General features: G+C 42.3%; 1 protein-coding gene across 3 annotated transcripts in view; it reads left to right on the forward strand.

Moving 5' to 3' along the window:
* Window positions 1-864: 864 nt before the first annotated feature.
* The window catches only part of col16a1 (collagen, type XVI, alpha 1), a 111,647-nt gene continuing 89,252 nt past the window's right edge, over window positions 865-23,259 (forward strand). For all 3 annotated transcript variants that reach the window (XM_030063557.1, XM_030063559.1, XM_030063560.1), the window contains exon 1: window positions 865-959. In XM_030063557.1, the coding sequence (XP_029919417.1) occupies window positions 900-959 (60 nt within the window). In that variant the 5' untranslated portion in view covers window positions 865-899. The remainder of the gene's footprint in view (window positions 960-23,259) is intronic.

The raw sequence follows: 23,259 nt of genomic DNA on the forward strand, positions 1-23,259 counted from the left end.
TGTTTTCAACACTGAGGCTTCACAATGTCTGAAAGACATACAAATTTCCTACCTATGTGTGCAACAGTGAAGTTACAAGCTACAAAATGCAAGCATGATAAAAACTAAGCACTGGAAAGAGCATTTTTCCATCCAATCAGAGGAGGTCATGCTGTCCAATCAGGGCAAGTCGAGGTCTCTGCAGAGCACATGTGGGCTCTCCTCAGTCATTCCGAGTGTTCTTACGGCTGTGGCTCTTCCAACACCCTAGATGAGACAAATTATTCCTGCAGCTGCAAAAACGTTTTACAGATGTGTGAATTTTATCTGTGCGCAAAACTTTTTCACACATGCACAAAATATTTCTACAGCTGTAACACTTGTGAAATTATTTGTGAACATCATTTCCCAAGCTCAAAATATTAATGATCCATATTTGCTTCCCTACCACAGCAGCTGCTGAATGGCAGAAACTAGTGTGTTTTCCAGCATTTTCCACCTTTGTGTTTCTTTTAGGGTCAGCTCATGTCAGTATAGACCTTTAAAGCTTGGAATGTATGTTTCCATATTGTGTGTGTGTGTGTGTCTCTGTCCGTCTGTCTGTGCTGGTATGTTTGTGCAAGTCCAGGCTTGCGTCCACAGTGTGTACCTTCATGTTTTAGTGCATGTGTTTATAGCTGCACTCTGCACTTGGTTTCCAAGGAAATGGTGGTTATAGACCGAGAGAGACCCACACAGGGTCATGTAATGAAGTGATAATTGCTTTACTGTCTGCAGTTAGAAAACTCCCCGACTTTGATAGATGTGTCTGGCAGAATAATATGACGTATCCACACTGTAGCAGGAACTCGCCTGAAATGTCAGACTGCCCACTAACCTCTTCCCCTCTCTCTCTCTACACTTTTGGTGCACAGTGTTGCATGTACAAGCATGTGCCTGTGCCCCGTCTCCAAGGTAGCAGGGAGAGTAGAAAGAGTCAGGTACTAATATCATGGGTAGATCTGTATTTTCTCCACATTCCCCTTTTTCCTTGATTCTTTTCAGTCTTTTTTTTTAATCCTTGTGACAGCTTGTCAAAGCGTGTGTTTGTCTGCAGTGCACACCGTCGGATTAGTCTGTCAGTGTCCAGCAAGCAGAGGCAAAAAATGTTCCCCATTACATTCAGGATGTTTCTGTTGATTATCGTGCAGGTTAATAAAGTCAGCATTTTCCGTGTTAATTTGTCCTTTTTAGAAAAGAAACTGAAAGCCATCAGTGGTCACCACAGAGCACTTATTAAGATAAACACCAGCTCGCTTTAGCCTGTTATTGATTTTGAATTCATTTTCAAGGAGGGCATATCTACATAATGTCTGTTTTTGCATTTGAAGACTGCTCTATCCTGGTCCAGTAGTTAATTGCAACCCATTAATGCAGAACAAAAAACATTAATGCAACTTAAATGAGAAATGAGCTGCTCCTATCTAGATACAAATGGGTACATTTTTAATTGTTTTCCTGCTCGTAGAGATATGTGTACTCCTGGCTATGGGAGCACAGCGTTTTATCATTACCATTTCCATTTCGATTTTAACTTTAGCTCAGAAATAAATTAAAGAAGCAAATAATCCTCAGTGACCTTTGAAATCTCTTTCAGTACGGCAAATATCAGATTAAGTTTCTGTTAATTGCAGGTGTCTAAGTGCACGTTGCATTCGTTTTTCATGCAACGTGAAACTTTTATTTTACGTATTCTGTGTATGAAGTGTGTTAAATATCCCAAAATATGGTGCTCTGTATCCCTTTTAGGCACTATCTAAGTTTGCTAAATTGAAAATGTAGGAAAAGGGGGGAGAGGCAGGGAGTCTTTGCCAAAATGTGCGAGCAGCAGAGAAGACCCTGTGAGCCTTGAACGGGGCTGTGTGTGCATATGCATGTGTGTGTGTGCGTGTGTGTGTGTGTTGCCTAGACATGCATATTTTAGTTGGTGCATGCTCAGACAATTATTGCAGAGAATTCCACTGGGATGTAAAAGAAAGATGAAAAAAGAGTAGCTGGAATTGTGTTTTCACATAACAGTTTCACTCCACAACAGAATCATTATCATACATTTTGTCTTTGTGTCTGTTCACATACTGTCATGGGTTTGTTCTTTTCATTCCTTAAATTGTTTCCAAGTCTTGCCATAAACAGCTAAACATGATAATTTACCTTTTTTCTCTGTCTCTGTTACGTGACAGCCGTGAAGAGGCATATAAATGGAGGATCTGTCTGTCTATCTATGTCTGTCTGTTTACCCTTATATACCACCTACACTCTTCTCATGTCATAAACAGGGGCGCCCTACAAGGCATTGCGTGACACAGATCCAAACTGACAGCTTGAAATAACAGTTAACAGTTCCTCTGCCTGGTTCCCCCTGGCAAATTCACAGTGCTGTAATGTTAAATGGAGTGTACCACAGACCAGGGAGAGGCACAGGTGCTCTCCAATACCACACTAGCTTCACCTCACCACCCCTATCCCCCATCCGCCAACCCCTCCAACCCTCCTCTTTCCACCTATTGTGTTCCACCATGTTAATTTCAACCCGATGGCACCTGCCACCTTTTTTACTGTCGTCTTTCTGCTGTGGCTTGTCATGTATTCTCGCGTGTTTCCCATTACCCTTGATTAGTACCCCTCAAGAACTTGGGAACAGTGGATTAAATGGTATCAGGAAGAGCTTCCACATTCTAATTAACAAGTGTTCAGTTAGAACTTGTGAACAGTCTAACGAAAGGAGATTAATATCCTTCGTTAGGGAACTGTCGTGCCCTCGCTATAATTTGCTCTGCGAAAAAAACAAATTGTTCTGTGATTGTTCCCGCAGCCGACGCTCTTGAATGCAAATGTGCCGGGTCCTCAACAAAAAACGAGAAAGCGTCAAACCTTTTATCTGTGTGTCATATCATTCACGCATCAGTTCCAAGCCCAGTTATCCATGGCCTGTGTTTACAGCTAGACGGGCACATTTCTCAACATGAGAACCATTGTGGTGAAACCCACCTCACTAATTGCTTCCCCTTCTTCTTGCAGTGCACATTTCTTCCATTTTCTTTGAAGCTCCCTTTTATTCAGCCCATTGTTTCATTGCAGCGGTTTTTAATTGCCTCCGCCTGCGATGTGAGCTTCACATGACGGCTTTCGCTCAAGCCTGGCATTGGGGAATATGGAGATAGATGATCTGTATTAATGATGGGTGGCCATGAAGGGGGGAGGGAGATGACAGAGGGGAGGAAAATGATATGAGACAGAAGGAGAGGAGTAGCTGTCAGGAGAAATGTGGCTGATGAGCCTCATATCATGGCTCCAATGAAGCTTGTCAGACCTCTTACCTTTCAGCCCATTATCAATTGTTTATATGCCCATCAGGATGATTTTGCAGGCCAGAGCCATAGCTTGTTCAAAGATGTGCTATCACATGTTTTAGCAGGTCTGTGTTAATATGAAATATTAAATTGGGAGTGATATACATGCCTTTGCTTCAAAGTAAATGTATGCCAGTTAGGGACATACATGTTCATTACTTGATCTGGAATTTATGGACCTACAGCTTACTAGATCATGCAGCGAGTGTCACCCGTCCATCCGTTTGCATTTCAGAAATTGTTAATCACTTGTGTGTCAGATTTAGTGATGGGCAAAGAAGATCTTTTTAGTCTACTGAATCTTAAGACTCAGTTCATTAAAAAAGATTTCTTGGAAAGATTCGTTCACCAAATCGTTCAGGGCTTGACAGGAGCTCCAACTGCACAGCGCCATGCACTTTACTGAAACATGGCCAAACCTTCTGTTCAGCTCGCTAACTGGTGAACTGAGTCTCTCATGAAGGATAAGCCAGTGAGCTGAGAACTGAGTTGGACACCATTAGCAAACTGTACACACCTTATTGTGTACAGCATGTATAGTTTCATAATACCTAATTATTAAATGAAATAGCGGCTACTATGTCCTACTTCAAGACTTCAAGGCATGAGAGGGAGGGAATGGGAGAGCGGTGGGCTTGAGTGACTCAGCTACTGTCTATCACTCATGTTCACTGCATACATTAAGTGAACAATCACTGAACATGCAGTGAAGGAATCTGAGAGACATCTCAGGCTCAGACAGGCACCCTTTGTTTATATGTATAATTGCAGGTTTCACTATGCATTGTACTAAAGGTGGTGAGAAATCAGGGATTATTAAATGTAACCTTGCTCATTTTAAATTTAGTTGCAATCTAAGCACCGATGCAGTAATTTGTTTGTGCATTCTATGATACTATCCCAGTGCACACAGTAGTGTTAAGTTAGCCTATGCATATAACATCAATCTAGATTATATCATACCTGAATTACAGACTAAGGCCAATGTTGTTGAATCATTGCAGCTTAATATTAGCAACCTGAATCAGTTGGGTATGTGCTGTCTTGAACACACCCCAGCCCATTCCTCTTGCGAATGAATGACTTGAATGACTCATTCAGTGAGTGTCTGCCAAAGTTAGACTTGTGAAATTTGTACCGTAGTTGATAATCAATCAATAAAAAAAAAAAAAAAAAGTTTTTTTTTTATATATATATATATATATATATATATATATATATATATATATATTCAACGGGAGCAGCTATTTCAAGTGGTCCTTGTTGATTTTTTGAAAATAAAACACTTGTGTTGAAGGCTGGGAGAGAAGGGAGTAAGTGCCATGAGAGCGCAAGTGAACTGCGAAATGAACCGATCATTTCAGATTCAGTTCGTTCACCCAAAAGGTTTGTTGTTTTTGAACGACTTTTTTGTAAATGGCACAACACAAGTCAGATTAACATACTGTTGCAAATCCGAGTAAGACCACTGGTGTGCTAACACGCTATAGCCTTGGGTGTCCGAGAATGTGAAGCGGCTCATCGATTGGCACTGATGCTAATCCACAGCATGTTAACAGACAAGAGGTGAGCTCTCTTGTTCTCCGGAGGCTTCACATGGTGAGGGCCTCCGCAAAGCCTTGTCCAACGGGAGCTAAGTGTTGATCAATGCAGGGAGTGAGAGAGGACAGGGGGAGGGGAGTAAAAACAGAGGAGAGGAAAGGCCACTGCCATCGCTCTTCCATGACGCTGAGGATCCGGATCTGCTGGGCTCCCGGGCTAAATTAAAACAACCGGCGTCCCATTGATTCCAGCACTGACAGGGACCATACATCACCCCACAGCCAGGGAGAGTAGGAGAGGGAGAGAAAGGAGAGAACCAAGGGTGGGGTAATAGAGAAGCAAAGAGTGCTCGCAAGAGGGAAAATGATAGGAGGAGAAAAGAAGTAAGGGGAAAAGAGAAAAGGGTGGAGATTAGTGGTGGGAAAGCTATTGAAAAGAGAGGATGGTGAAGAGAGCAGAGGGGAATGGAGAAGGGGGAAAAGATGGTGCACCAAAGGAAGGATGGAAATGAAAGAGAGATGGTGTGGGAAAGAAAGAAAGAAACTAGAAATAAGCAATCTGTACTTATATTGACAAGTCAATTTATTTCCTATGCATGGCTGAAAATTACTTAGAAGCACAGACAACTTTTAAAACTAAATGTTAGAGGAGAGTAGAGGCAGAAAACTAGGTAAACAGAAAGTTGTAGAGATGGGTAAAGCCAAGGTAAGTGGGATGGATGGGTGAAGAAAAGGGAAAGATAATTAGGGGTCAGGTTGAATAACAGTATCTTCAGTTTATTCACTGTAACTGCTTTCTTTCTTATTACTGAGAGTTTAATGAACTCCTGGAGTCTTTGAAGAGAAGAGGTATTGTACCCATCGACTCGATAATGGCAGGGCTATTTAGATATTCATTGTTCTTGATCAGCAAGCTGTCTTTTTGTATGCAGCCGCCATCCAAAGGAGATCTTAACGCAAGAATGTAATCCAGAGGGTTGAGCTTCACAATGACCCTGGTGATGCTGGTCACTTCAGTGGCACCTTTGAGATTGAGAACAAGACATGGTCAGGGCAACTCAAGAAGTAGATTTTGCTCAAAATTCAAAACCTGGGTATGCCATAGCGAGGAATTAAGGAATTAAGGCAACAAGATCAATATGTGTATCTTATAGGTGTCATTTTACATATTGAGTCAGATTGATTGCTCTTCCTCCCCTTGTATCTGCATTTATCTTTGTTGGCTCTCCTCTCATCTTTTTGCATTGCTCGCATACACATAGTAAATAATGTTTAATGTCAGGTTACCTCCAACCCATCATACAAGTAAAATCTAATACTCACGTGTCTACACCTGACACTTGGAGCTAAATATTGCAAACATGTAGTGGCATATGACTTAACATGGAAACATTTATGCGTCGATTCCCTTTTATCAGAATTCAGGTACCATGCATATTTTTACCTTGCCTCTAGGCTATCCAGTCAGCGATTTTTAGGGGTAATGTCATCACCTTTTTTGCAAAATGACCACATTGCATGTCCCTTGTTAACCTGCCATCCCCCTCTCCATCCCCTAGCAGCAAAGAGAGTGCAGGGGGAGAGTGGTTGTTTAGTTGAATATGTTAGTCTGGTCTACCTGACTTATTGATCCTTTAGCTGACTGAAGTTTGTGCAAGTTAGAATATATGCCTCTGAAATATCAGCAGTCTGTGCTGTGTATTGGTAAATCCATGGCGCTGTCCATGGTGCTGAAGTAGCAGACAGATTAATGATTGCACCTTTTTCTCTCTGTTCTGCCCTTCTGTCAGTTTCATCTTGGACCTATAATACTCTCTTAACTATTTACTATAAAGACTCAGTTCTACACTATATTGTGGCCTATATATTCCACAGAGGAGGGTAACCTTCAAAGTGACAAGGAGCAATGTGTAGTCATGGAAATGCAAGAAAGTTATAGAGACACACTGATGCCTATTGGATTTCTATAATGTTCCTTCAGTATTTCTGTGATCATTCAGTAGTGTCTGTGCAATACACCTGAGGCCAAACGACCTCTTGATATTTTTATGGGGAGACATGACAACAGGTGTCATTTTTACTAGAGATGTTTGTTATAACTGGGGAGAGGAGCAAGAAATGTGACTGATCCTTAATCAGAAATGCTTAATGTTCACATCCAGTATACTTGCTGTCACTGTCTTTTGTAAAACACATCGTGCATTGTGTGTTGTATGCAGCAATATCAGCACTCGGAGCTCAAGACAAATTTCCTGCCAAGGAGAATAAAGTTTATTTGATTGATTGATTTGATTTGAATAGAGGAATCGTTGCAACCATGATATCAAGAGTCTGGCTAAGAATATATGATAATCTAACCATTCTCATTCCAAGACCAACAAATACCGACACTTTGTTATGCCCTTTTGCGTTGTATAACCACGCCAAAGGCACCTTTTAGCGTCTGATTCTGATGTAAAAGGTACCCATCAGAAAGCTAAAGGCACCCTTTGGCATCAGTATAAAGAGTGAGAAAGTCCTGCCATGGGAGCAGTTGGGGTGCCACCTTTGGCATCGGTTTCAGACGCGAAGGGCCGTGCCAAAGCATTGCTATTCGATGCTGTGGGAATAAGAATGCATTGGATAATCCTGCAGTCCTATTATAAAAACCAACCATGTTCAGGCGGTTGTGGGTCTCTCTTACTCTCTCTGGTGTAGAGGAGCACAGCAGCAGATGGGCGGAAAGACAAAGCGTGGCAGCAGCGTGGCAGAGGCCTGGTCAGAATGGACTCTTATGCCCGGTGCCAAGCCGCCAATCAGGAGCAGTGCCGTACTCAAGGACACTTTGACAGACTCTCTGGTGTGTTATAGTTTGGGGGTCCTGAAACAATGACCTTTGGAAGGTGTACATGGGTTTGTGTGGTGGCTGGTAGTGTAGGAGGGAGGTGTGCACGCTTACTGAGACTGAAGCTATCTTTCAGTGACCGAATAGCCACAATACACACATATGACTTGGCCTTTATTTTGATAGATGAAATTAAGCTTGTTTAATCATAAAAATTACACAGCTGTTTTAAGTAATTGATAAAATTGATAGTCATGATGGCAAAAACTAATAAAATAAAATCCACATTGAAAATGAAGGGAATTATTTGTTTTGAACCACCCTGACTGACAGTTGCTTTCTCAGTATTGGGTTGGAGGTGTGTGTGTGTGTGTGTGTGTGTGCGTGCGTAGGCTTATGCATGTGTTTATGTGTGGAGGGCTTGAGATGAGGTGCTCCGATGAATAATGTATCAATGTTCAAACCACATCCCGAAACCTATTCCCTCACCTCTACCAATAAGTATACACACACACACACATACTGACACACACATTCGCACACACTGTCATTCTCTCCTGTAGACCAATCTCTCTTGCCCACTCTCCATCTATCCCCCTTACCTGTGCTCTCCATCTTCATTTCAGCCACATGTCTCTCCCTGTCCTTCTGGAACAACACTGTTCTCCTTCTCCCTGTCTGTCTGTCCTTCCCTCCATCCCAGTCTCCATCTCTCCCCCCTGCCCTGCTGCTCCTCTGTTTCTTCTCTCTCTCACGTCCACCACTCTACACAATCATCTCGGCTACTCATTCGTGGCAATGCTCTGCTCGTGTCTCCTTTTCTTTTTCCATCCATCTTCCTCTCTTTCTTCCTTCCTGCTTCACTTCCATATGTGCTGGGTCTCAGTTTGCGTACTTATGTACTTACTCTTGCTATTTTGAGTGCGTACACTGACAAGTGTGGAAAAAATGGAGTTCATATGTTCAGAAGTTGGGTGTGGAATACTGGACACCACTCTCCCTCAATGGTTGCCATATTGGCTGCGTGGCAAAGGGAGAAGGGACCACCAACCTCTTTTCTTGTGAAATTGGTGGGTGTAATGTGGCGTAATGTCCAGGATCACATGGAAGCAAGAAACATTTTTCCTAAAAAGTTGATAAAAACGCCAGCCGATATTTTGGTGGGCAGCGATAGTTGGCGGTAATGCTTCACCCAGTTGCAGTGAACCATTAAAAAGTAGAAGACAAATAGGTCAAATGTTGTGATCCTCATTTCTGGTACAGTCGTGCGATTTGAGACAACACTACACTGTCAAAATTCACTCTTCCTCCTTTCCTCTCTTGCAGACACCTCTGTATAATTCTTCCTTTATCTCTCTGTGTTCATCTCTGTTGCCATTGCATACTTTGTTTTTGGTTTTTTTTGTCTTTTTTCAATGCAACTGTCTGAAAGGTGGACTGCATCCATTGTTTTTTATGCACCCCTCTTACTCTTTCTCCTTTATCTCCCTTTTACTCCCTCCTTTCACTCTCTTTTGATTTTCTTCCTGCCGTGAAACCTCAGAACCCTGTTGAACCTCGCAGCTACGGCAAAAATTGCACAAATTTGCATTTCCGAGTGTGCGTGTCGTGCACGTGCCTGTGAACTTCCTCTATAAAATATGATCTGGGCTTCATCAATCATTTACAAAGCCAGATGTTTTTGAAGTTTGTCAAAACAAGGAAAGAATTCAAAGATCACTTCCACACCGGACCTCTGAAATATTAATTTGGCTTGTTCCTCATCTCCTACTTTCCCTATGAATTTTGGGGGGATTTCTGTTGTGCTTTGCATTTCTTGCTCTTTCTTCATGAACCTAAAATTTGACTTTTAATGCTGAGGTTCAAGCTTAGGGTGATGTAAAGAATAAAGTTATGTAAGATAGCCCTGCCACCCAAAAAATGGAATTCAATAAAGGTTTTGACGGATGAAAATAGCCATAATATGCCATGTAACATTGTACTACGACGGATAATTTGTGTTTGTGTTACAACTGAACTTGTGGCTGAACTCTGATCACTCCTCATCAGGATGATGGACAGATTTGCTGTGTGCTAGCTCACACATAAAACCCAAATCTTTCCTTTTAGTTAAAAAAAAAAAAGTAGTATTGTGGGAAAAACGTGTTAAGACAGAAGCTGTTTGATCAATTCATTAGTATTTAGAAAATGACCCATGAAGTCAAGAAATTTCCTGAAACAAAAAAGGACAGACCGTGTACAGTTTGTTTTTCTGAGAGGTACGTGTTTTATGACATTGCACTACACTAAATCAGGCATAATGTTTGAGTTGTAAAAACGGAGGGACTGAATTATTCATGTTTATGATGGTATAAATAACAATGAAAGCTCCAAAAATACAAGCACTTCAACTTTTTGGATATCCATAGTGGCAACAACAGCTACCAGGCCAAATGAGTGTCTGTGGCTATTTAGGGACTGTGTCAAAGATTTTGACAGTTACAGCTACATGGCCGTGCTATATAAATTCTTCAAGTGCAATCAAGCTGCTTTGTGTTTGAGTTGGACAGATTATTACGAGGCGTTCACTTGGCTTTTTCGCTTTTTCTGAGGGCGCTCTTGTTTTCTGTGTTTTCAAAGGCGGCTCCAGTGCATCACCCATGTCCAGGTGTAAACTGTTCTTTATTGAATGATTGATTGATTTTGAGCTTTACTCTGGGTTTTAAGCATCATTTGTAACATTTATAGTGTATCAAAACTAAAAACTAATATTGTACATATCTTTTTTTACTGCTCTTTGTTGGAATACTACATTTTTGCTAGGTCTATGTAGGATAACTCCTCACCTGTGTGTAAGGAACCTGTGTCCTTGTTCCATGTTGCATCTTTCAGCCAATCACTGACCTCTACTATACTTGAAGTTTGCCCTCTGAGCTGTCAATCACAACCACTGAAAGCGCTTGAAAAGAATTTGAACAGCCTTGAAACTTGAAACAAGTACAGGCTGGCCAAGTATTTACTAGTTTACCTTTTTGGCAATGTTCAACTTTCAGAGAGATTTTTTTTTATTATTATTTCTAAGCATATTCTGTACACACATATGCAAGCTGATGTTTGTGATGGAGAAAGTGTCAAAATGCGACCAGTATTTAAGCATCCCCTTACTGATGGACACATGCACATGATCTGTACCAAGTGACCAACGATGGGAATTACATTTTGAGACTCAATGTGGTATTAAATTACTCTCCAAGATGGATATTTTCTGCACTGGCATTGTGACTAAACTGGCATTGTTGCCAGTGCCAGTTTAGACTTAAACCTATACCCCTGTGGCATTTTCTGATTTGAGCAAAATTGGTTGGCGCCGTATTGGTCATCACGGTGAAAGCTATTCCAAGGTGTTTGGATGGAGCGCCAGGGTGAAACAACAGCACATACTAACCCCCACCCCACAAACACTCACACACATACACACACACACACCCCTGTTCTTTCTGAGAGACAAGGCAATATGGTAATGAGGGGAATGACTAGTGAGTCTCTGGGTAGACTTTTCTCTTGCCTGTGTGTGTGTGTGTGTGTGTGTGTGTGTGTGTGTGTGTGTGTGTGTGTGCGAGTGTGTCCAGCTGCTCTCTTGGCCACTGTGGCCATTACTGAGCAGTACCAAGCAGCAGAGCATGACACACACCAGCTGGATCTGCACACACCTCCACTGAGAGAGGGGGCTGTGCCAATGAGAAATGAGAGAGGGAGAGGGAGAAAGAGAGGGAGAGGGACAATGAGGGGCTGAGGTGCCAGAGCAAAGGAGAGAGAGGAGGGGGCTGTTCATCCTCAAGGTAAGATGTAACAGATTTGCCAGTGTGCGAATGACACGGACAAAGTCACTTGTACCAGCAGCCTCCTTCTCATCTACCCCCCCTCGACAACACACACTGCACAAGAAACACATACCCCCCCAGCGCTTAATCACACACACATATATGTCGCCATGACCTCAATGTCAGATCGGGCATGTGCATGCATGTGTGACAAATTGAGGGTGTGTATGCAGGTGGGGGTCTTCACCATGTGTCACATTGCCATGGTCACCGTCAGAACAGTCATAAATACAACTCATAACTGTGACATTAGTTAAGGTCCAGATCTGTGTGTGTGTATGTGTGTGTGTGTGTGTGTGTGTGTGTGTGTGTGTGTTGGTATGCATCTCCAGGACATATTGAGGCTGCCAACTCTGTCTGCAATGCATTTTCTCTCACTCTCAGGGCCCTTCTCTCTCTCTCTCTCTCTCTCTCTCTCTCTCTCTCTCTCTTTCTCTCATACTGCTATTCACAGGCACCGTTGCCAGTGAAGAAAAACATTATGCATGGATAGGAGGGCAAAAAGATTACTCATATCCCACAAAAGAAATGTATTTTTTTTTCCCACTTCCCCCATTCCCTTCCCTCACACACAGCCCTCTTCCATCTCTCCCTCTCTCCTCATTTAATATTCTTCAGTCCAGCCACATTATCCCTTCTCCCTCTCCATTGCTCTCCCTCTTCCTTGCCGCTGTCTGGCCGGCTGACATGGAACGATAGAGCATTCTGTCATGGTGTTTGGAACACACTGTGCATCACTTGTCAGCTGAGGGACAACAATGGCTGGCATGGAGCAGAGCGAGAGGTTCGACTTCAGCCTGCTTTCCCAATTCGCTCAAATCCCACTATAGGCAGCCTAGACCTTTTCTTTTTTTACGGTTTAAAGTCACTGAAAGTGTCAAATACATTTTATTTATTTATTGAGGCCAGGGCTGTCAACTCACCCCAGTCTAAGTTATTGCAAAGTCCCTGCATCTAATATGATTTCTTGAAACTTCCCAAACCCATTTGTAGCCATTAATTCTACAGAGGAATGGAGCAATGATTCATAAAGACATATTTAGCCACTTTGATAAATAATTAACCCCTAAACTCTTATTTTCAGGTAAAGCAGCTTCACATTGAGAAAAAAATCCCCCTTTATTGTACAACAGTGTCACATAGATATTCTATACCTGCTGCTTGCACTGCTTCATTCAAACTACATCACAATAATGTATCACAGTGATGAGTGCAATATTCAAGCCTAGGAAACCAAGGTTTTATCGGTGCACCATTACATCAAATGGAAAATAGAGTTTTTGTGCATCATTTTATTCGCATTTCCCTGTAATTCAGTAGGACATATGTGGTATGTTAGGAAACCTTGGGATGTCTGCTAGAATATCAAATAAATGTCTGTGGGTTTGAACAAAGCAGTATGCATTTTTAATGATTAACCCATCGATGGGAGCAGTGGAGTTGAAGAGGTCACCAAGGTATTGCATCTTACGCCACTTTTCCATTACACAGTATTGGCTCTACTCGCCTCACTTCTACCGCTTTTTTTTTGTTTTGTTTTGTTTTGTTTTCCACAAGCAAAAGTTTGGGATCATATCTGGTGCTTCATACTATTTTTGGAACAGCCTTTGTTGAGGTGCGAGCTGACCAGATACTAAAAGGTGACGTGAAACGCTGCAGACCACTGATTGGTCAGAGAGAATTTGAACAATAAATCTGTGCTTTCCCAGTCACAAAATTTGTGTCATAGCTAATCATCTATTCACTTAAAAAATAAATAAATAAATAAATAAATAAATAAAATAGTTACACTAATATTGTTTACTTGAAATGGCTATTTGAAGGTGGTCTTGTGGATTTTTATTTTATTATTATCTTTTTTTTTTTTTTTTTTTTTAACACTCATGTAGGGCTCTAGTAGTACAGGGAGGAAAAACCAGTCAACATGGCCACAAGCAAACAGTGGGGCTTCACCGTGAGGAGGTACTACCTTCAATGGAAAACAAAATCCAGAAAAGCGAGTAGAGCCTATAGTACATTATGTAAAAGTGCCATTAGAGGAAACAAAAGATCCTGACTGCTCGTGTAAGGTGAAATAGTTGTAGAGGTGACTTCCAAATAAACGTCTGAGGATTCTTGCTTTATCATTGTTCTGCATTAGAATGATAAAAAGCTGCAAGGTCAAATCTGGAATAATTTCTGTTGAATCATACCTTTCCATACTTAATCAATGCCTGCGTGAGATGCAAACTGGATTCAGCAAAACCATGAAATGTTTAAGCTATGATACCTTTGTGAAACATTAGTTTAATTTATGTTAATAATATATTGGGCAGGTGCACCTCATCAGTGTGTGTGTGTACTCTGTGGAGAAGCCTCATGTATTCATGAGGCTTCTTGCATAATATCGTACCGCTGTATGTGACTAGTAATTCTAATTTTAGAAGGCCATGTGCTCTTCAAGTCTAGCAGACAAGGTTTTCACAGGCTGGAGGATGTAAACTATTCCGATAGCTAATCTGCTTTCAAGTGCTTTCGGGACTATCATAATTACAGGTCTATGAACAGTTCAATGAAGTGCTGAATACGGCTGGGGATGATGATACCGAAGCTGCTGGAATGTGATGTTGAAGAGCCATTAAAGCTGTGTTTGGAACATGGAAACTATTTTAAAGATTAAATATTGTTGCTTAGCATCCTCTTTTATTTTCATACTGTATGAGTAAGCAGCCAAGCACATATGCACCGGCAGTTTACAGTGACAAGCAGAGCACATGGTTCTTTTGCTCCAGTTTAAATAGACCACCTTATTAACCTCCCTATTGTCTTTGGGGTCCATTTGACTCCATTCAGTGTTTAACATCTCTGAATACATGATTAACGTTGTTTTTTGCTTCATATTTCATGACTTTTCCTAATTTAATTGGGACAAGTGGGTAAACATAAAATTAACATGAAATGTTTTCAATGTCCAGGACTCATGTAGTACCCACTGGTGTTGTCCCAGGCTTGTTTAGTTGTATAACATGTATAAGAAATATCAACATTTTAAACACACACATCTGTTTAAGTTGTTTTGGATGACACCGAGGAACTATAGCATGCCATTTGTAATCTTCAAAAAACTTCCCTCTGCTTTTGGGCCCTAACCAAACATTCTTTTGACATCAAATTGCATTAAATATTCACAGCTTGAAGCCTTTGCTCCAAAACAGAGATGAAATGGCATGATTTTCAACAATGTACGTTTGATTTATTTATCTGATGGCTTGTGATGCTTTAGCCTACACAGCAGAGAGAAACTGAAGGTTATGATACTGTAACCCTAGTTCTGTAAGCACGGACGTAGCCTTCTACTGGAGTCTATCCAATCACATGACTAGCTCATTGAAATTTGAATAAAGCACCAACAGTGGTCTGCACAGTACTTCTTGGTAGGTGTAGCCCACATACGATTTGCCGACATGCCTGTGTAGACACACTAGGCAGGCCGTCATGATTGGCCAACTGCATTTATGCAAATTTCATCGAGCTATTCCACCTGATTGGTGAGAGTATTACCCATACAGTCCAGCAGAGGGCAGCGCCTGTGTGAGATTGAACTGTAGTCTGGAAATCTGTCCCCAACCATCAATAATGAACGATTTAAAATCTTTTGATGGAGTTTTTGTCATTTGTCACCTGTTTGTTAAGCCCATGATTAACTTGGAGCAAAGTCATCGCTAGCGGGACATACACAGGTCTGATCTCTAAAATAAAGCAACGAAACAACAGCCACCCAAACCTCTTTTGGTTAACAGGGCCCATTGTGCACCTAAAGCATTAACACCAGGATTACATGGAAGTAGCTCACGTGGCTGGTAGCTAAACCTGAACAGCTAAATCTTCTCCCATGCTCCACTCTTAGCTCTCTTTCAGTAAACCACACCTGTCCCTCCTTGCTTTTGTCTCCCTGATCCAATTTTTAAATTTATTTTCTCGGTTACCATTCACCTATTTACCTCTTTCGATAAGTAGAGGCTAGTGGTGGCTAATGCTAGTGCCAGTCAGGAGTGGCCTATTTAGGGCAGCTAATTCATCATGGCCTGAGAGCTTACATACGGTACGTATAATTACCCCCCAACGCAAACAAGACCCTCTCAGTCCCAATGATTTATGGTCGTGTCAAGGGAGAGGAGACATGGAAACAAGGAGAAGATAGGCAGGAGAGGAGGAAGAGAGAAAAGGGAGGGAGCGAGGCATGGAGGTAAACATAGCACCGCAGGTGGAAATGAAGAAGAGGATTTGCTTGGAAGATAGGTGCAGGGCACAACGGGCCAGGAGGAACAAATGAAACATCCTAGTAATGAGGTGCATCAAAAAAATCCACGGCTCAGACAATATTAATAATAGTTGTGTGTGTCAAAGTCAAGGATTTCTCCTGCTCACTACCTTTTATTTATTTATTTCCCTTCCAACACCCCCTCACACAGAGAAAACCATATATTTTCCTCAGGGCTTTCTACCCTTCATTTCAGAGGCAAAATCATATTCAGTTTGGTTTTCAAATACTGTGGGCTTGTACTGATGCTGGCGGGTAAATGTAGCTGCCCCCTTTGTTTTTCCAGATCCCCCCGTAGTGCTTATTTTAAAACACATTACTGGCCTTTTTCAACCCTGGTGGTTGTATTGTGTGGCCAAAGGCCAATGCCCACACAACAGAGAATAGAAAAAAAAAAGAAAAAAAATGAGAGCAGGACAGCAGAGAGGAGAGTAACAATGAAAGATGTATGACAGGCATTGAGAGCAGACGGTGGTTTTATCAGCCTATTATCAACCAAATCGCCCCCACCGAGATGCAGCACATTTCTGCTCTGCATTCTCCCGCTCCTCTGTATCCTCGCCCTCCCACCACAGTGCCCACCAGCACCACCACCGTACAGAACCTCGCTGTTTTCAACCTTGCCATTTACCATTCACTCCTCTCTCTCTCCTTTAGCCTTCATTCACCTCTCACCTCTCCGTCCGCCTTAGCTCTTGTCTCTTTGACTTCATATCCCTTGTTCAGCCAACCTCCCTGGCTCTCTTTTTTGCTTATTCTTGTCTCTGTGCTTTAATGCTCTCATTCCCTCCTCTCTCTCTCTCTCCCTCTCTCCTCGCCGTCATTCCCTCCCTCCCTCTGTACCGACTTGAGTCTTTTCTGTCTACTTTGCTTACGCCGCCTGTTTCCCCCCCAGCCTAACTGTATATCTGCCTGCTACTCCGTAACCCACGAGGGCTCTTAATCAGCGGTGGTTCACTCTACCTCCCTTCCTCCCTCCTTCACTCCTCAGCCACCTCCTCCTCCGCTTCAGTCACTCGCCTCCTACTACCCCCTTCCACCCCACCCCCCAAGCCCCCACCCGCTCGTTTTTTTTTCACCCTCTCTTCCCCTGAGAAAAGCAAGGCACCTAGAGGTGAACAGGTTAATGTTCTGGCAGTTTGAGATACGCTTGTGACATTTCAATCCGGCATCTGTTTTTATCGCGGCTGATTTAAGAAGTGGGGGTGATGGGGTGGGGTGGGGGTGATGGAGGGATGAAGGGAGGGATGGAGAGAAGGAGGGAGGTGGAGGAGGGAGCCCACGGGAAGGTACAGCTACCCAGAGACTGAGGACTGTGTGTGTGTGTGTGTGTGTGTGTGTGTGTGTGTGTGTGTATGTGTGTGTCAGAGTGTGTGAGGCGCAGCAGGGGCTGTAGACCGCAGTTGCAGATTGGCTAATGAAGGCATCCATATGGTCATGTCGCCCCCAAGTGGTGTGAAGGAGAACTCATGGAGCATGGACAAAAACTGCGGCACTGCAACAGACAAAATAACAGCAATTTTTCTTTTTCTTTTTTTTTTTTTTTTTTTTTTTTTTGGAAAACCAAAGGTTTAACCATGCCAGCAAAAGTGTGCTTTCACTGTGCAAACACATCTGACATAATATGCAATATTTAAAAATCATGTGGGTGGTTGAATATAATTTATTTTCACCTTAGAGATGATCGTGACCTTTGGAGGAAACAAGGTTGTAAACAGCTGAGACGAAACTTGAAAACTTGAAGGTGAAAATAAGGTGAAATAAATCGCAAGCAGCTGATAGGCGAAGTGAGGACAAAAAGAATGGAGAGAGGTGGTGTACTGCTGAGACAGAGAGAAGGAGAGAATACACACCAGGGACACAAGATAATACTGAGAGCCCCCAAATTTTAAGAGAGCAAAGTAGCCGGAGAGCATTTAAAACACGATAAAGAAACTGAAACAGAGCTCCAGAGGATTTGTCCAAGAGAAAAGAAATAGACCAAGGAAGAAAAATGGGGGTGGCGTTAGGGGGATGAGTGTGATAATGCCAGAAGTGTGGACTTCCAATGAGCAAAAATGGGAGGGAGGGAGAAGAGAGCCAGAAAATACAAGAGACGCAGCAGATATGACAGAATAAGTAAGTGAATTAGGAGAAACCGGGCTCTAGATGAGCTGTGGGGGGTTGAGGGATGACAGAGTGAGGGGAAGAGGGGGGTGGATGGTGGGATTGCTATGCCACACTGCCAGCCGGCACTTTTTCCTGAGTTTTATTTGATATGAATTCAATAAGCGCCAGCCGATCTCCGTGCCCCGGGTGTAATTACCGGCAGAACAGCGGGGGCATTGTGAGCTTCGCCACCGCCTAAACGCTCCCCTGCTCGCTTCCAGGTCAGCACTGATCTTGTCTGAGAATGTCAATTATCGTCTTAAACGCTGTCTGAGGAACAAGAGGAGGAGGGAGAGTAGGAGAGAGAAAGAGAGGGAAAGGGGGGTGGGGGGAAAGATGGGGGAATGCGAAGTATGAAAAATGGCAAGTTAGGGAGGGAAAATTAGCGCAGACGATGCAGCTTATAAAAAGGAGATGGTAGGGAATAAAGGTAGGAGTATATGCTGGAATACTAATGGGCTCCTCTTTATTGTGTAATGGCTGTGAGATAGAAGGCACAAAGGTACCTTGTGCCACTTCACTGTACAGTGGCCTTGAAGTCCAATTGTCTTTCACCTGCTGTAAGAAGTGTAGGGTAGCAGTGAACTGCAGCCTGTATGCTGGACATTCAGCTCAGCACACAGGAATGTCGCAGAGCCAGATAGTTTTTTAGTCCATGCACACTGATCAGTCATTGAGATGTCATGATATGTAGTTTTACTTTGTCAAAGTAAAACCACCAGTTCATTAATTCGTTCATTTCGTTTTTATAACACAGGAAAGGAATTAAAAGGAGCATTACATATGTTACAATTAAAACTGGCCTAACTCAATCTGCAGTTCATAAACGACAGTCACATCCCAACAAACACAAAAAAAGGAGTAAAATGGTATGTGTAACTTGAAATGTCCTTCCATCAAATCATGTTTATAGTCCTGTTTCATAGAAATCATTGATCTAATGTAGTATGGGATCTCATTCCAATGCATTTTAGTGTATGTATGCAAAAATTATTTTTGACACTAGCTGTTTTTGTGAGCCATTGTTTGGTTATGTGCATGTGAAATCCATGTAGTGATGCATCCCTGTCTTGTGTTACATTACAAAGTGGGGTAGAAAGGGTTAAAGGAGAATTATTATTTGGGATTGGTAGAATTCAATGTCTAGATTATTGTTGTCGTTCTGAGAATCCAGGGCTTTAGACTGTGTGCAGTGCAGTGGAGAGTCAAAGGGGACAGCTTGCCATGGATCTTATAAGCTCTATTGTATAGAGTCTAGATCAGTGGTTTCCTTTTTTGTGAGAGACCAAACTGGGAGACAGTAGAATATTGCTGAAAGAATGATGGCATGTAGATATGTTTCTGAGTCAGTACGGGTGAGATATGGTCTGATCTTTATATAAACATACATCTGGTTGAGCTTTTTTATTAAATTATGAATGTGGTTTTGACAGATTGGGTTCGTATTGAAAGATACTCCAAGATATTTATATTTTTAGATATTGTTTCTGTTACAGTGTTTGATTTGCAAAATGAATGATGTCAGACAGTTACAGATGTCTTGGGGGAATGGAAATACACACATTCAGTTTTCTTGACATTGATATTTAGATGATTAGATTTCAGCCAGTCATGTAAATCATGAAGATCAGAAGAGAGTTATGAGTCCATGACATCAGCATTTGGATCAGAAAGAAAAAAAAATAGTGTCATCAGCATACAGTCGACAATTACAGTATTATAAAGTCTAGAGAGTGGAATATTATTAAATTATGTTGGTACCGTCTTTCCTTCACAGTTCTGACAAATCTCCATTATACACAGAGAGTATGGGCTTCTCCTGGCTGCTCCAACCAGTCACCTTAAGGAAGCATCACGACCCCGGTGCCAATCATGTCTTGTGCACCCACACATGCACTGCTGCCATGCACACTTGCTTCCTTTCCCTAAACAAACAAAAACCTACCATAGCTACGGTTGTTTAGCCTCACTTACCATAGCTACAGAATGAGAAGGGAGCCACATGCATTGAACATGCATGTGGGTGGGTGGGACTTGAAGGAGGTACTGAATCTCAGGTGGGTGCCATTTAAGCAGTTTTAGTTCAAAATTTTGACAGAATTCAACCAATTCTACAAAGTTACCCGCACAAACTTCCGCTTTGATTACAGGATGCAGCTGTCAGATGATTTCCAGGTGTGCATCTGGATGTATTTAGTACCATTCGCTCTGACCGAGACACACAGAAAACACAGAAGGAGGCAGACTCTGTGTAGCTGGGAACAAGTGGGCAACAATGTTCCGAGATTACTTTGTTTCTTGCTTATGTCCAAGGACCTGATAACTTGTGCTTGCGGTTGAGCGCCTTGCTGGCAGCTACAACAGGGCCTGTTACCAAGACAGCCTGTGACCATGCTTGGGAACCCCAGCAATTGTAAGATCACAATACTACTCCCACAAGTTTAGGCAGAATGGCAGAAATTGTGTTTTGGGAGCTATATGTATGTCATATTCACCTTTTGGTCTTTATCATCACAATGTAATGCTGGTGCCTCAATGTCATAGACAGAACTTGAAAATAGAAGATCCAACTAAAAAGCACTCAGTTTTCATTCAGAGACTCTCAAGGCTTTTTTGAGATAGGATGGGATCTTCAAGAGGACGCTGCAGCATTTGTTCCTCCAGACGAGGCTGAGGCTTTTCAGCATTACATTCTGGCACTTTACATTCAAAAGCAGAACAAAACTCACAAGGATTATCAATCAAGCAGCCAAAGTGAGCAATACCACCCAGATTGATTCATATATGCATCCATTTTCTCGTCCTGCACATTGCTACCCAGGGTCATCAGGGTTGGAGTCCATCCCAGCATGCATTGAGTGGAATGCAGGATTACAATCTTAACAGGTCACAGAACATCACTGGGCCAACACAGCATACAAAAACGTACAATTTAGAACACAAACAAACAGAAGGAAATCATGCAAAGCCAACACAAAAACAGCCATGATTCAAATGTTTCGGCTTTGAGGCCACAGATCTAACCTCTGAGACACTCTTTTGGTCTAATGCAAATGGAGTAGCTTGTGATAATTCCACTTATACATTGTATAACTAAAATAAACATTGTTTTCCTATGTATTGTGGGATGGAAATGTCAGAGTTGCATTGAATACCATAACTATAATGCCATCAATAACCACGTCGATTAAGTTTTATTGTACTATGCTGGAGCCAGAAGGTCCATTCTGCACATGGTTTCCAGCAACACAAATGCATTATGGATTAAGTTTGATCAGGGTGGTATCTCTATCTATCCATCCACTACTACACTAATCCATCCATCAGTGCATCCATCCATGCATCCATCAATGTAGCATTTATCCACTCATTCCTCCATCCTCCACTTCCTTCCATCACCCCCTCTGAGCCACCCTTTCCCCCTTAGAGGGTGCCAGAGGGAGTGGTCTGCCCTTGATCTGCTCTCAGAACAAACAGCCTGGTAAACATCATGAAACATTTAGAGGAGGCAGAGCAGCTCTCTCTAATTCACGCTGGCAACCCGGAGACGCACAAAAACAGCTGCTCCCACAGCAGCATCAGTGAACGTGTGCATGTGCGGATATCCGTCCTCATATATGTGGACACATGTAGGCATTAGTGTGTTTTACATGTGCACACAATGTGGGTGTGTGTATGTGCATTAGTGTCAGTGGGAAAGAGCAATGTGTGTGTGCATGTGTGTGTATAATGGAGAGAGACATACATGGCTATGCAGTGCTCATTCACGTGCCTGTGTGTGTGTGTGTGTGTGCGTGTGTGTGTGCGTGTGCGTGTGAAAGCACTTTTCCATTATTCCTGGGGAAGTAATACGTCTAGTACATTGCCAAGGGCTTTTCCTGTGTGGAAATCTCCCGGCGTACTGTAGAATAAGTTGGCGTATCTGGGTAGATTAACATTTTTGGCAAGTGCCTTGTAGCGAGGGAGGGAGAACAAATGAATGGATTAGAGTTGCAACTCGCTCAGCTGGAGGTCTGAGTCACTGCCTTGTACAGAACAAAACACTCTTTGCTGCTTCTCTGTACCGCTGGTACAGGAGATTGTCTCGTGCACACCATGGTTATTTGTAAAACTGGATTGCCCCAGTGGCTGGCTAGATCGAACAAAACTGCCTTGAGATCTCACCTGGGTGTAAACTTTGCAACTCAGGTTTGTTGTCTCCCCTGAGGACTGTTACATGTTGTCAAAATTTCATGTCCCAAGGGCCAAAGAAAACCATTCAAAACTTGTAGTCGTATACTTTCGAACATGTGCGGTTGTCAATCGAAAAATAAGTATTTGTTGTTTTTCCTGAAATCAAAAAGCTGCCTGGAAATACAAGTTTTCTCTTCAACAGCAGTCGCCAAATTTGATTCTCGCGGGGCAGTTTCCTTTCCTTTTCACTGTGAAATATCCATTGAAATAAATGAATAATGGATTAAGGCATGCAGCACCTTACTCCCTATAATAAAATGTAGCAAGCGGAACAGATTATTCAGTAATGTCATGCATAATTAGCTGCCTACAACACCTTCATACAGTAATCTTTCGAGGCCTGACCTGCATTCTGTTACTTTTCTGCTCCCGACTCCTCACACGTCTCTCCGTCTTCTCTTTCCTCCCCGTCTTCTCTTTCTGCGTTACAGATCTTCCTCTGTATTTCTCCCTCTTTCTCTGTCTTCTCTCCTGTTTAGGTTGTTTGGATTTCATGCTGAGATCATAAACCAAGAAGATCCCTTCAAGTGCATGGCCCAAAAAGACCTACATTTACACACACACACACACACACACACATGGTCTTTAGATGAAAACAATAAACAACTGTGAGTGGGTGTGTGCTTGCAATAATAATAGGCCCCCCGTGCGGCTCAGACTCCCATGTGGTGGGCAAGTTATTTACTCTATAAATTTGTTAAAGTATATCCCACATTTGGGGATAAGCATGCCACCTCAGGCAGCTAAAATATCCTTTGAAGTCACAGGAAAATAGTAGGGCTGTACATCTCTACCTTATAAGACATCCGATACATGTCCAGAGACATGGGCTACGACATGATTCAGGGATGATGATTTTTAATACAAAAGGATTCAGTGTGATTCGATTCGGTGCGATTCGATGTGGTGTGATGCAATCTGAAACAGTTCTCAACTTTTGTTTGATGTAGGTATTCATTTTCCATTATAGATTTAATACAGGCCA

Source organism: Myripristis murdjan, chromosome 11 (assembly GCF_902150065.1).
Source record: "Myripristis murdjan chromosome 11, fMyrMur1.1, whole genome shotgun sequence".
Lineage (NCBI taxonomy): Eukaryota > Metazoa > Chordata > Actinopteri > Holocentriformes > Holocentridae > Myripristis > Myripristis murdjan.